This window comes from Anomaloglossus baeobatrachus, chromosome 4, assembly GCF_048569485.1.
Source record: "Anomaloglossus baeobatrachus isolate aAnoBae1 chromosome 4, aAnoBae1.hap1, whole genome shotgun sequence".
Classification (NCBI taxonomy): domain Eukaryota; kingdom Metazoa; phylum Chordata; class Amphibia; order Anura; family Aromobatidae; genus Anomaloglossus; species Anomaloglossus baeobatrachus.
The window spans coordinates 73929416-73945400 of record NC_134356.1 but is presented as its reverse complement, the minus strand read 5'-3'; the positions used below and the strand labels follow the sequence as shown (position 1 = coordinate 73945400).

Below are 15985 nucleotides of genomic sequence, written 5' to 3'. Positions count from 1 at the left end.
GACCTAGACAATATCTATAGGTGGAAGCACAAGACAGTCACCTGGTTTACCTAAATCAGAAGATTACAAAGATATCAGTCTGTATAGAGTCTTTTATACAGTTTTGACAATGACAAAAAATAAGCATTTATGTTATAATTCTAGTGTTGTTACTCTGGTATGTATGATAACTATACATAAGCAGATATCAATGATAATATATTTCTCAGTTTTCTTTGCATTCCTGAAATATGAAGAAATGGATTTTAAGATTTCTCCATCCTCTTGCAATAAATCTGAACTTTGGCTGACGTACATATCTGTCTTATTAGAGACATTTTGGGAAGGATGTATCTGGCCATTTGGTTATCCTCAGTTTTTATTTATAGAGCTTTGTTCCATACAAATTATTCAGCTCAGACTGAATTTTGTTAAAAATTGCATTTTTAATGGATTAGATTGTGTAATGGAGCATTCATCACAAAAACAATCCAGAGGGGATTGCGAAATGTGGATTTGTGCTGCAATTAGAATCCTCGGGATTTTACATTTCAACATGGTTCAAAGTCATCTCCATCTGTTAATTACAGAAATCCTCGGGTGATTTGCTCTATTGTGATATGGATGTGGAGGACAGTAATTTATTTTTTGAGAGTAGGGATGATGGTACCATGATAAGTGATGGTGGAGGGGGAGGTGGAAAAAATTGGACACATCAGGCATTACTGAAGACTAGCTTGAAATTTTGCTCCATTTCTTCGATCACATATTTAGATTCAAGAGTTGTTTTTGCCATATTAAGGTATATAAGCACAGGGCACCTCCTTATGACCCAGAATGGCATGCATTACTATACTTCTATACAATGTATTACAGGTTACCCTCCTTTTTAAAGTGTTGCATTCCTCACTGACTACATTCCTCTTGCCAAAATGGCCAATAATGGAGGAGCATGTCACCAGAACTTTCCATCAGCCTCCACCAATCGAAAAGCAGTGTGAAGCATATTTATTCGTCGGAGTCTGATGGGCTCATCCATCATTGTCCATTATAAAGAACATGAGCTCCATATGGTCTACAAGGAGGGTGACATTATGAAGCAAGTGGGGCTATACAAAGAAAACCTGTAATTCCAATATATTAATTTTCCAAAATCATGTCCCAGACATATTGATTAAAATAAATATAACATGGACACCTCCTTTAAAGTGGTTCTTATCTCCAACAATGGCGCAGTTCCAGCCATATCAGTGCTGGTGTTCCTGGAGAGTGATATGACTAGTATCATCAGCTCATCAGCTGCAGCCTTTACTATTCCATCAGAACAGATTTCCGCCCTGGCGGAGTATTAATGAGGTGCAGACATAGAACGGCTGCTTACTGGGTGCAGTCTACATGACGCAACAAGTCTTGTCACTCTCCAGGAACAGCGGCATTAACATGGCTGTAATGGCGCTGCTACCAGTGATGAGTATACTCTGCCTATAAGGCTAAAGCTGCTGATAATTCCTCATATACATATGCATACAGTGGTGGACACAGACGGAAGAGGGCACCAGTGTATGGGTCCCTCCTTCTGTCTGTAGCAGGAGCTGCTTGCTGATTTGAAGGTTAAAATGGGCCAGGTTACCTCTTAGGTCCCCTTTCCTTTTGGGCCCTTTTACTTCTTGGATCCCCTTTCTTCTTGGGCCCTTTTACCTCTTGGGCCCCCTTTCCTCTTGGGTTTTCTTACATCTTGGGCCCCTTTTCCTCTTGGGCCCGCTTACCTCTTGAGCCTCCTTTACTCTTTGGCCTTCTTACCTCTTGGGCCTCCTTTCCTCTAGGGCCCTCTTACCTCTTGGGCCCCCTTTTCATTTGGGTCCTCTTACCTCTTGGGCCCTCTTACCTCTTGGGCCCCTGTTTGGCTGCAAATGTTTAACCAATGATGTGTCCGCCCCTATATGTATATACATGCAAACATTTGTGGAAATTATTAGCAACTAGAGAAATACATAGGGCATCATGTAATAACTGGCTGTGTTGCAGCAGGTTTGCACTACAATGTAATGTTACTTTTATAACTACGTGCAGACTTTCTACTTTTCTCTACGGAATACATTCAATTTGCACAAGTGCCCAGCAGCACATTTTCTGTAATCACTAATAACGATAGCCTGAGGTCACCAGCCATTTATCAGTTTTGTCATTTGTCAATGTCAGGGATACAAATATAGTCGGCCTTAATAAGTGATAAATAATGCAGTTCGGCTTTGAAGAAACAGAGTCAATCAATATATCGGCTCTGTAAGAGCTAGTGGTCAATAATGTATGGATCAGCTCATTCCTGAGCGCTATGTTTGGATTGCTAAGTTATATACTGTATAACTGAGGTATATCACTAATTCCACAAATTTACAGATGTAGCAAGTGCCATCTTTACAGATGTTGGGCTTTTATGTTTAAAGGGAACCTGTCACCAGTTTTTTAGACTATAAGCTGCGGCTACCACCACCGGGCTCTTATATACAGCATTCTAACATGCTGTATATAAGAGCCCAGGCCGCTGTGACAACATAAAAAATACTTTATAATACTTACCTAACGGTCACTCTGCGGTGGATGAGGGCCTAATGGCCATCTCCGTTGTCCGGTGTGAGCGCCTCCCCTTTCGGCCATCTTCGGCTTCTTTCTGAAGCCTGTGTGCATGACGCGGCTACGTCATACACACTCGCTGGTATTGCGCAGGCACATTACAATACTTTGATCTGCCCTGCTCAGGGCAGATCAAATTGCGCCTGCTCAGGACCGGAATGCCGGCTAATGTGGATGATGTCGGACCCGTCATGCACCGTGGCTAGAGAAGAAGGAGAACAAAGATGGCCAAAAGAGGCGGCTCCGGCACCGGACAACGGAGGCGCCCATTAGGCCCTCATCTACCACAGAGCGACCATTAGGTAAGTATTATAAAGTGTTTTTTATGTTGTCACAGCGGCCTGGGCTCTTATATGCAGTATGTTAGAATGCTGTATATAAGAGCCTGATGGTGGTGGCCGCAGCTTATAGTCCAAAACAGTGGTGACAGGTTCCCTTTAAATAATTCACTAAAAAAAATGACAATTTTGTAGTTCATCCGCTCTTAAAGTAAAACGGCAGCGTGCTACAATACTGACATAGCACTCTTCACTTGTTATGTTCTTGGGTTGTGACATCAGAAAAAATAAATCTCAGCTGCTTGAGCACAAGGTGTGGGGGGACTGAGGTTGAAGAGAATGATCTTTTGTATTCAGTCACCCATGGAGAAGATTTATTTCTTCTGATGTCACAGCCCTTCTCCTTGACGCACAGAAGTATGCTTATTTCTGGTACAGCTCCTCTGTCAGTTGAGACACAGGTTCTCAGGAGCTATATTTCTTCAGACTGCAGCTTATCCCGAGACATGACTAGGACGGACTCCCATTTGAATTGCATTATGGAGGACATATTATTACATTCTTGGTCAACGTCCTATGAACATTATAAGCTTGTGAGTAGGGTTCTCACTTCTCTTCTTGAAATTGGTGGACTATGTGTTATGGGGGCTTTACACGCAGTGACATCGCTAGCGATGTCACTCATGAAAGCACCCGCCCCCGTCGTTTGTGCATCACGGGAAAATCACTGCCCGTGGCATACAAAATCGCTAGTACCTGTTACACGTGCTTACCTTCCTAGTGACGTTGCTGTGGCTGGCGAACAGCCTCTTTTCTAAGTGGGCGGTTCGTGCGGCGTAACAGCGATGTCACACGGCAGGCATCCACTTGAAATGGAGGGGTGGAGAGCAGCCGCATGGAAGTCACGCCCACCTCGTTGCTGGCATGACGCAGGTACGGTGTTGGTCATCGTTCCTGGGGTGTCACACGTAGCGATGTGTGCTGCCTTAGGAACGACGAACAACCTGCGTCCTGCACGAGCAACGACATTTGGGAAATGGACGACGTGTCAACAATCAACGATTTGGTGAATATTTTACATCGTTAGCGGTTGCTCGTACGTGTCACACACAACGACGTCGCTAACGAGGCCGGATGTGCGTCACGAATTCCGTGACCCCAACGACATCTCGTTGCGTGTAACGGGGCCTTTACGCCGTAATATCTGATATTAAATCTGCACATTCTTTCTGAATTGTAAAGTGATGCTGAATTAGAATATATGAATAAAAATCATTATTATAATGGATGTATGGATACATTTCAGTTATTTACAAACAATAATTGTCATTACTAGTAAGTAGATCTATAAAATTGAGCTAAAAGAATCTAGGCCAAGAGTCTATCAGTGATTTTACATTTATTTTTGATGAGCACAGGAAGAAAGCATTATTCCCGAGTCTCTTGGGCCTTTCCTCAAAGCCCTGCGTCACATCAGGTTTCTGCAGTAACCGGGAAGAATTGTATTGATGTGTAAATTAGACGGCTGTTTCTGGAGGCAGGTGCAGTGACTCTACCTAACAGATCTTTTATGCGTTGATGTTACTTTTGTATTATTCCTGACAGTTTCCATTATGTGGCTCATAGGCTTACTCAGCAATCATATAATTATACTCTTCACTTTTATGTAGAAAAAAGTATTAAGCATTCAACTTTCCGTACTGGAGAGATTGAATTGAATCCAAGTTCTTTGTCCGACGACCATGATTACACATTTGTGAATTATCCATTGAATGTAGTGTGCAAACAAACATTCAGAAATGGAAAACAATATACACAATTGGAGAATGGTTTTGGCCAGCCCCTTGTAGCTTTGTGACCTCACGTACAGAATAGCCTATATTTATTATTCCTATCCATTATTATTGCGGGTCACCATAACTAGCAATGGTAATGGGCTTATCCCATAATCAAGAAATGGGGTGACAAATGTATAAGCAGTGTGACTGTTAGGACCCCCACTCATCCAAAGTAAATGGAGCTGTAGTGGCAAGCAGTCCTGCTTTAGGCTATGTTCAAATGCTCTGTAGTCATCCGTTAGAACGGATCTGTTGGGAAACTTATGTCTGCCAGATCCGTTTTTTTAATATGGGAATCTATAGACAATGGATCAGTTATCGGATTGCTATTTAGCCATCCGTTGTACTTACATTTGTAACGGATCTGTTGTTTTCTTAATGGATGCGTTACAAATGGACTATAAATAGCAATCCATTAACGGATCCGTTGTCCATAGACTCCCATGTTAAAAATGGATCCGGCCGATATATGTTAGTTAACAATGGATAAAAAAGTTGTGTTTGCACAACTTTTTTGAAAACGGATCTCTAACGGATCCGTGATAACAGATGACTGCAGGATATGTGATGCAAAAAACTTGGCAAACTAAAATGAATATAAGGACTTTATTATACAGGCAATCCAATTAAATGTAAATTGAACGTTTATATTTAGGTCTTCATGAAACACAATAGATTCTTGTGTAGGAATATGTCTTTAAGATGGTGACACTGTCAAAATCACCGTGAGATCTATAGATAGATCAGATTGCTGTTCTGTATAGATATAATGGCGCAGTATAGCAGAGCGCTTTAAACGCAGGGAGGAGGGCTATCGATCTCATGGTGATTTTGACAATGTCAACATCTTAAAGGCATATTCCTACACAAGAATCTATTGTGTCTGATGAAGACCCAAATATAGGGGTCGAAACGTTACATTTTACATTTATTGGATTGCATGTATAATAAAGTCCTTATATTCAGTTTTGGTGTGCAAAGTGTTTTTGTATATATTGATGGGTTGGAACTCTTCTTGAGCACCTATAATTCCAAGAGTGCCATAATCCTTATTCTATAGGACACATGAGCCCAGCCTTATTGACTTTATGTGTCTGTGCACATCTATGACCACGTAGACAATGCTCACTCCATTTTTACAGTCCCCATTGCTGTTCAATTTTTAACAGGAAAAATAGCATATTGTGTGGCTCATGTTATGTGCTCTAAAAACATTAGTAGTGGATCACTTTCCGTGGCTCTTTTATTCAACCTCTCCTTTACACCTTCCGCCTTCAGCCAATAGAGATCTGTCATTCCCTAACCCATGAAACGGTTATGTATATTCCCTGGCATAACATGGCTGGGTCACTGATGATGTGATATCATTTGTTTTCACACGACCATGTGAAATTGATTAAGCAAATCATCTAAAGTCTCTGAAGTCGCACATTATTACAGCTATGGGACGTGCAATCTCCGAACAGAGAGTACTTCATTTAACTTGCCTCTTCCATTCATCAGACATAAGAGTGATTTATAGAAGGTTTTATTATAGGGCAGGAATTAAAGTTTGTTTGAAGCAGAAGAAGAAACAGCAATTACTTTGTATCTGGCCAGATGTGGGTAATTGGTAAAGGAAGTAAAGTGTCATGTTGACCAGTGCCCATGACCCCAAGGTGGGAGAAGGCCATAGGACTGACTTATAAAACGTAGCCTCAAAGTCTAAAATCCCTAATTAGAGGAAGTAGCCCCAGCTATAAGTTATTACTTCCAGATGTGAACAGATGTCTCCTGCAAAGTGCTTTAATTTCTTAGAAAGTTGTTGATACCTGTTTAGGTTTTCAATCTATGTGTAAATTTGCTGTAAAATGTACATTGCGCCCAGTTTATTAATATAAGTATATGTTGGTGATTACCCAAGAGCTGGCTGTTCTTTGTGAATAGCGAATCAGATTGCTCCAATTACCAGAGTTTATTAATGATCCATACATCTGAGCAGCTGAGGTTCAGGCAGAGCCTGAAGAAGGTCATGGAGGAGTCACTAATAGGGACTGGGAGGAGGGGACTAATAGAAAGACAAAGATAGTAACTATGATGTACAGTATAAGTAAAGTACCTTGTGAACCGTGATTTATATGGAATAAATCATATACCTTGAAGAAATTTAGAGTACCCATACGTTACTACTTATACTTTGGGTACACCTTCCCTGGATTCATGTACCGGAGCCTGAGTGCTGCCTGGATACCTTTCTTTGTATGATGTACAGAATATATATTCTGTCTACTGCTAAAGTGATCCTGGTTACTATTGTTGCAGGCGGGGGCCGCGGCCACTTCTTTCTCTCGGGGGCCTGCTCGGATCCGGGTTTGCTGCTACGGCTCGAGTGGTGACCAGACCCGGACTCTCACGGCCGCCCGTCCTCACAACCATCGGAAAGGGGATATTTACAGGGGAGTTGTTGTGTCTGTGACGCTACCCATGGGTTGCGGTGAGGGATGGTGGCACCACCGCTGCCTGGTGATGGGGCGCCCGGGGCTGATGGAGCGGTGCAGCAAGGTGGGATCCCCTCCACGGGTAGGTAGTCCCGGGGCCCGAGGATGGAACACGAGAGTGATGACTGCAGGAGGTGGCAGGAGGGCTGGACCGGGGGACAATGGTGTTCTCACAGTTCAGTAATTTCACACAAGTCCAGTAGTAAACCAAGTTGCCAGTGGCCGGCTGCCTTAGGAGGGTGCATTCGGGTCCCGCACCCAGGTTAATGAACAGGTATCCCTTCCTCTTGCACTTTGTGTTTGTCTTTGCTTCTGGACGACTTCGCATGGAACGGAGAAGTCCACTCCCGGTTCTGTATGTGTTGGGAGCTGTGGCCTGCGAAAGCTGACCCTTGGGATCTCAGTGGGTTCTGACGGACACTCTATCCCCCGCGTTGGGCTTCCGTTTCGCTCTATCTGGGTAGTTAATGGGACAAAGTCTGGAACCTTGTCCCCGGCTGGTCAATTTGAGAGGGACTTGCAACCTTCCTCACCGTAGGGTCCGGGCACCCCGACTGTGCGCGGCCTCCAGACCAGATTCCTGCTGTCGGTACTGGCGGGCTACAACCCTGCCTCGGTCTAGTTTAGGTCTCCTGCGACCGGATCTCCGTCGCCTGTGGCCCTGCTCACTGTTTGCCACCTAGCCAGGTAGTCCAAGGGCTACGACCCCTGACTACACTGCTGTCAGCTCTCCACACTACAACTTGAACTTCACTTCTCTCTGACTCAGACTGAACTCTACTGTTGTGTTCCCGCCCCTGACACCTCAGGACCCCTAGGTGGGCGTTCTCATCCGCCTGATCCCACCCACTGGTGTGTCCATATTATCATGAGAGGGTGGCTAGGCTTTAATGGCTGTGTGTTGTACCTGTGTGTGGGTTTTTGGTGGTAACAAGGAGGGTGGACTACTTTTGTGACTACCTGGTTTTGCCAGGGCGTCACACTATTATTTGTACCAGAACATTGACCACATTTGATTGCATCACTGAGAGTCCAAGATTCATCAGGTTTCTGGCAGAAAACACTGAAAGTAGAAACATTTTAATGCAGCTCGAAGTTGCACAAAAATTTAGTGACTTTTTTGTTTTCATCCGATTCATGGGCATATCTCTCAAAGTGGGCCAGTGATAACATATGCCTAATTTATTAAGTAGTATGTACCCTTTAGGGCCTTTTTACATTCTTCCCCATGTTCAGTATCCAGTTAGAGCTTACATCTGAACCCCCACAAAATGTTATTCAGACGTATGCGCCAATTGGGCCATTGACTGCTGGGTGTCCACCTCCAGTCGGCATATATTCCCGAAAATGGTGTATGAAACAGCACACAGTGTCTCTGTCTGTACCATTATAGTCAATGGCCCCGTCGGCGCATACGTCCTAATCCCATTTTACAAGGGTTCGGATAATAGCTCTAACGGGACCAATGAACGTGAGAAAGAAGCCAGTGTGAAAGGACCCCTGATGATTAAGTTGCATCTTACTCCACCATGCCCATACATTAAACTGGTGAGCGAAATGCCAATCTTAATGATTTCGTGCCCTAAGCACCCTATTAGTTAGCCCAAGCCTACAATGCTCAAAAAACCATGTGAATTCATTATCTGCATCAATCAGCGTCAATGTTATACCACTGAGAGTCTTCTGTAATATTCCAAGCCAAGCCCCCGGCCACACTGTATTTATCGTATATTCCACTGAACCTCTTGCTGTGCCGTGTGCTGTATTTCCCTTGTTCGCAACCTCATTACAAGAAGTGTGTATCCCTGCAAGGAATCTCAGCTGGTGTCTGTCCAGCTGGGAGACTGCCATCATTGCATGTCTATTTTTAATGAGGATATTCCTCATAGACGCTCCGTCGTACTACAATTCTCCAAGGGCCGTCTTTACCTTGAGGAACAAGTAATTTCTACATGGAACACATGTATAAAAGTTAGCACAACCATTAGGAAACTACTGTAATGTATCATAAACCCAAATGTGAGCTTTCTAATGGAACATTAGGAGTCTGGTGTTGGCTTTAATGGATATTATTGTATATATTGTATATATGGAGCCTTTTTTATATTTCTTTATTATTTTTTCATTCATTGACTATTTCACTAGGTATAAATTGTATACAATATTCAGATTTATTCTTTTGGTTAACGGTATGCACATCAGTATTGAAGAAATGCATATTTTCTCCTGGTGTGTACATATAATGTGATTAAAGGGATTTTCCAGTTTCAGAAAACCTTTGACTCTTTACTCCGTTATTGTCTGCAGTGTTGACTTCACCAAAAATTTGGACCATTGAAGTTAGTTTCTCAGAAATGGTCCAAACTCCTCCTACTGGACCATTTACTGTTGTCTGCAGCACTGACGTCATGTCAAAAGCGCTGCAGCCAATTAGTGAGCTCAGACGTTCGTCCTGATTTGATGGAACATGTCTCTCAACCTCTTAGCTCACTAATTGGCTGCAGCGCTTTTGAACATGACGTCAGCGCTGCAGACAGTAACAGATGGTCCAATAGGAGGAGTTTGGACCATTTCTGAGAAACTAATTGCAACGGTCCAAATTTTTGGAGGAATGTAAACCTATTGGATTTCTTATACGTAATCTACAATGTCTCCTTTATTAATGTTCTAATGTCTCTGCCAATTAAATATAAAGTACGATGATGCAGTTGTTTTCCTAACATTGTGTTCTTTTGGTTGCAGCAAAGTTCAAGGATAACCTGCATTTTATTCTATGTTTTCCTAACAATATAATCAACTTTTCCTTTTAGGTTTCAAAACAAAGAAGATAAGATTATTAACCAATGCGTTTTTCTCTTATTTCCTTGCAATGTCCATATGTAGCAATTACAAGCACTTTTCTGCTTTCTTCCAGCAGGCACAGCCTAATGCAGAATGGCGCTTCTCACAGGCTCAGAGACCCGGACCAAGCGGGTGAGTAGATCACTATATGCATTGATATGTATTTATACTGTAGAAAGTATTTCCTATTACTATATTGACAACATGTGATTTAAAGGGAACCTGTCAGGTCCTGTATGCACCCAGAACCAAGAACGGTTCTGGGTGCATATTCCTAATCCCTGCCTAACCGTCCCTGTATACACTAGCATAGATAAAGAGATCTTTAGAAAAAGTATTTCTAAAGATCCTTTATGATATGCTAATGAGCGCAGGGACTAGTCGCATGGGAGTTAGTTCCCTTGGCTAGTCGGCCTCCTTAGCATGTTAGCACACCCCTGTGGGCATACTAACATGCTAATTAATGCGCAGTGTCAGACGCATGGTTGCTCTCACCTCTCTGCTGCCAGGGACTGGAGTGGTGGTTGATCATGCACACTCCCACTCTATTCAGCCAGTAGTCGGCCCCCAGTGATCACCGTTATCCGCCATCCCATCCCATTTTCAAACTTGAAATACCCCTTTAATTAAAATGTGTATGAGGACTTTTCACATTCCAAAAAATGTAGAGTATTTCACTAAATATTGATGCTTAGTATGTCTGACATTGATGGTTTAGCTACATTTTGTTGTGTACAAGTCATTGTATCCTCTTTAGGACAATATTTGTATGCAGGGCTAATTCAATGCTGTTTGGTGAGCTTTAAAGGAAACAAACGACCAGTATTTTGCTATGTAAAGTAAAGGCAGTGCCATATTGGCACTAGGGTGGTGAATCACACACAACTTTTGTTGAAAGATGTGATGCCTGATTGCTGAAATCCACTGGACTTTGGTTGACATGTGTATCGGAGGTGGGCCTTTGTGGGTCGGGTCCTCAGTGTATACTCCTCCTCATGCGTCTTGTATCGCATGCCCCCTTTTCTTTTTATAAATATCGTGCCACGCCACCATTATTGCTGTTGGCAGCATGTGTGCTTTGCCACTGTAATTATTTCTTCATTACAATGCCCACCGGAGTCTGCGCATCCTGCAATATCTGCCGCCATTTTTTACAGACACTGTTGTAAAGACTATGAGCAACTATGAGTTCATAGCAGCGCCAGACTGGCTACCAGAGGAATCTCCAGTAATGCCAGGCCTGGCTTCAGGTACCTGCATAGCACTCTGGAGCTCTCACCTGAGCTCCGGAGTGCAGCCTAGACTGGCAATTGCGGTTCACTTCATGTCAGCTACAGACAGGCCGGGGTGATCTCCGTTGCTCGCTCGAGGTACAGTCTAGGCTGCACTCCGGAGCTCAGGTGAGAGCTCCGGAGTGCAATGCAGGTACCTGAATCCAGGCCTGGCATTACTGGAGATTCCTCCGATAGCCAGTCCGACGCTGGCGCATAGTCTTCACCATAGTCTCTTCAATAAAATGGCACTGGAGATCACAGTACGCACATGCATGGACTCTGGTTCCATTTTAATGAAGACAAAATTACTGTGGCAATGTGTACACGCCACCACCAGCAGCAATGGTGGTGTGGCGCGATATTTATATAAAGAAAAGGGGGCATGCCATTGAGGATGCAGGAGGAGGAATTTATGATGAGGACCCACAAGGGCCTGCCCGGATGCACACGTAAATGAAAGTGCAGTGCATTTCTGCAACTTTGATTACAGATATTTCAGCAACCAAACATCCGATCTTACAACAAGAGGTGTGCCTTGATACAGCATCCTAGTGCCAGTATGGCACTGCCTTTACTTCCTATTGCAAAATCCTGGTGGATGGTTCCCTTTAAATGTAGGTCACTGTAAGTATTCTTAGGCCCAGTGCCCATGCTGTGTAGTTTTGACGCGTATTTTCAGAAATCTGCATGTCCATTGTGAAGCCAGCAAAGTCTATGAGAATTCAGAAGTGCTGTGCCCACGTTGTTTATTTTTCCCTTGCATATTTGGTGCAGAAAAAAGAAATCTGCACCAAATACGCAAGGAGAAAATACTCAACGTGGGCACAGCACTTCTGAATTCTCATAGACTTTGGTGGTTTTGCAATGGACATGCAGATTTTGCTGCAGATTTCTGAAAATCTGCGTCAAAATCCACAGCGTGGTCACTGGGTCTTACACCGGAAGGATTCTACATGTTTTTGTCTACTTGGCACTGACCCTAGCTAGACCTTCATGAGCACATTTTTTTACTTAAAAATGATTTTTAGCCAAAAATACATGTATTTATTAGTTTCATTAAACAAAACAAGTCATTGCCTGTATGTCCAGCTGTCCACAGAATGAGTTAACTGAAAATTTGTCAGTGAGCTTGTTCTGATGCTAGAGATTATATGTAGTGATTAGGGATGATCGAATATCACAAATATTCGGCTTTGCGAATATTCGATGAATAGGTCGCCGCTATGCGAATATTCGATACGCAATGTAAGTTTATGGGAAGCCCGAATAGTTGCTATTCAGCATCTATTCGGGTATCCCATAGACTTACTTTGCGCATCGAATATTCGCAAATAGTCGAATAGCGGCGACCTATTAGTTGAATATGGGCGTAGCCGAATATTTGACGTATGCGATCACCCCTAGTAGTGAGCGTTCTCGCTACTGCTCGTGACTCGATCAAGCATCAGATTGTGCTGATGCAACCTGAGTACTGAGTATAATGTAAGTCAATGGGAAACATTGTGTTTTTACAGCGTTTTTTCTGAAGGCAAAACCTCTTAGGCAGTATTGTTGCAGATTACATGTTACATACAAGTATATATTAATAAGGTTAATTTTCCCAGAAAAACATTTTAAAAAAACGCATTTTTGCGCTGGATGAATTAACATGCTGCAAATTTTAAAAAAATGCCGCAGTTTTCCAATTTAGTCAGTGAGATTTCTAAAACGCAAAAAAGCAGCTTAGAATTTGCGTACAAACAAAAAGACGCTGCAATAATGCATTTCAGAGGAAAAGGCATTTTGTGTGCATAGAAAGCGTCTTAGATCTTTCATGAATAATAGGCGCAAAAACAAAAGTGATGCCTTTCTATTTTTGTCCAGTGTTTAAAGTTTTTTCTGTCCTAGTGTTGAATAGAGTTTTTGTTAACACTGTAGTACAAGCTCTGCATTCATAAAAACGGGGCTGAGGCAGGGAACAATAGGGGTCTAAAGGTTTTCCCTTTTGCCTTAGGTCCCAAATTTCTCAGTCAACCATATCTGATGGGATGAGATCAATAGTTTTATGTTCTACATAATATAACAGTTTTACACATTTTTTCACATTTTTTCATAAATTGTAGTTAAAGGGGTGATCCAGAGTCTAAAGTAATTTTCTTCCTATGGATATATTTCTATTTAATAATCTAAATTATTTTTTAATATACTTGAATTAAAAATTCCATCTCCTTCCCTAACTACACTATCTAACTCCTTTCCTATTTTTTTGTTCACTTCCTCTTTGGTGACGCTTTATTTGGGAAACCCAGTGAATGGGTGAAGATGTTGTGGTCGCTGTTGTCACAGCCTTTGTCCTCTCCCTGAAATGAAGCGTCATCAGTGACTCTGCTTTCAGGGGCTGGGATAGTCCAAGCACAATGTGCACAATGACGGCACGCTCTCTGTTGCTGGTTCAAAGCGGCAGTAATGAGCTGGCAACAGAGCACGTTGTTAGACCCGGCATGCAGAGGCCAGTGACATAATTTGCTGGGTCACTGAGCTCTGCATACTGAGTATCCTGACAGTGCACTCTGCTCTGTTGCCAGATCATTACTGCTGACCTGAGGTGGCAACAGAGAGTGCACTGTCATTATACACATTGCACAGAACCAGAGCAAGTATTAGCCTAGCCCCTGAAATGAGTCACTGATGACACTTTGTTTCAATGAGCGGGCAGGGGCCACAGCCTCTGATGACACTTTGCTAGAGTATCCCAGCATGCACTGGTATTCTCATACGAAGCATCATCAAAAAAGAAAGTGAAAAAAAATTAAAAATCAGTTACATAGTGTAGTAAGGGAAGGATAGGGAACTTTTAATTAAAGTAAAGTATAAAATAGTTTAAATTATGGCACTAAATAGAGAGGGATTTAGGGGAAAAACTAATTTGGACTTTGTGCCTCCTCTTTAAAAAGAGTGTTTACCATGCTATATTTTAGAAGGTTGTAAATAAAAGTATACTGCAGGACTGCAGGAACAAAAAGGATATACACTATTCGATCCTGTAAAAAAAAGTTATATATTAAATGCTTTTGACTTATATATATATATATATATATATATATATATATATATATATATATATATATATATATATATATATATATATATATATATATATATATATATATATATAAAAGAGCCTATGGGTGATGAATACCATTGTACACACAGGCATTAATTTAGAGTATTTGTATTATCAGGTGTCTTCAGGAGCACACTGCTTCACTGCCTCCCAGCTTTCTGCCTGCCAGGAGGCAGGGGGGGAGCAGTGTGCTCCTGATTGAGTCACACTTTTGCCTTTGCAGCCTTGTATAAGCTCAAAGCCACAGTAAGTAGCCACAGCAAGATATCTGGCCACCTTCAGAGCAGTGTTTATAAGTAATGGTGGACGAATAGTAATTATTAGTGTTCGGAAAATGCTTACCGAATACCGAGTGCTATTTCAGTATTTGTCAGTACAAGAAGTACAAGAAATATGCTCAGGCTCCCCATTGACTTGCATTAGGTTCATTATTCGTGATGAATACCGGAATAGTACTTTGAGATTCATTACAAATAATCTGAACACGAATAGTTACTATTCGCTTATCACTATTTATAAGGTCTCGGAAAGTTTTTGTAAGTGCTGTGCTTTTTGCCTAGGAAACTACTTGCCTAGGAAACTACCATTGGCAAACTGCAAAAGCGGCCAGTAACCTAGGCATTGGGCAATAAACAATGGAATTTAAGATCTGTTAGTTGTTAAGAATGTAGAGGATTTTTTTTAAAAGAAGTTCATTGCGAGGCTACTTGTTTTTGCAAGAATTGGAAAATAACCCTTAAAGGGAACCTAAAACATTGCACAGAGCTATTAACCTGTAAGTTTAGGACAATCTGTAGGCCAATATGCTAAGAAAGGTCTCTGGCCACCACACTGACATTGTGGCACCCAGGATAAAATAAACATATTTCTTCCTGGGAGTCATTGGCATTCAGTTATACAGGTGTGGCGGTGCGGCCATAGTCACCACTCACTATACTGTCAGCTGTGGTTGTACGCACACCCTGAAAAGCTTGGATTGACGGCTGGCTCTGCAGTGCACAAGCGTAGAACCAGCTGTCAGTCAAAGTGCAGAGATGTGTGTACAGCCACCACTCTCGGGGCTGTGAGCGGTGATTGTGACCGCGCCGGCACATCTATATGACTGAAAGCCAGTGGCTTCTGGGATAAAATAAGTTCATTTTCTCGTGGGTGCAGTACTTTCAGTCCGGGCACTTTTCTAACATAATAAAAATACAGAATAACCCTACATCTGTGGGTGAACAGTGTTATCCAAAGAGACAGGTTCTCTTTAACCCCTTCACGATTTTGGACATACTGGTATGTCCAAGATCATGTCTATCCCTACAAGGTCATGTCTTCGAACCAGCATCTTTCCCTGTACATCAGCTGATCATGTGCCTCTAACAGGCACGGATGGATCGAAGATGCACCCGCGCCTGCTAACTAGTTAAATCCCCCTGTCAATTTCTGACAGCGGGATTTAACATGCTCCGGTGTGGAGCGCGTCTTTCCCCTCTCACATTGGCAACCCCATGACGTAATGGGGGCACCGATGGGTTGTCATGCCAGCCGGCGTTCATAGGAAGACAACATTTGTGCTGTT

General features: G+C 42.4%; 1 protein-coding gene across 1 annotated transcript in view; it reads left to right on the top strand.

The window, feature by feature from the left end:
- The window catches only part of LOC142302305 (protocadherin gamma-A10-like), a 608756-nt gene that overhangs the window by 556455 nt on the left and 36316 nt on the right, over nucleotides 1-15985 (top strand). The window contains exon 5 of the mRNA XM_075343369.1: nucleotides 10118-10176. Within this exon, the coding sequence (XP_075199484.1) occupies nucleotides 10118-10176 (59 nt within the window). The remainder of the gene's footprint in view (nucleotides 1-10117; nucleotides 10177-15985) is intronic.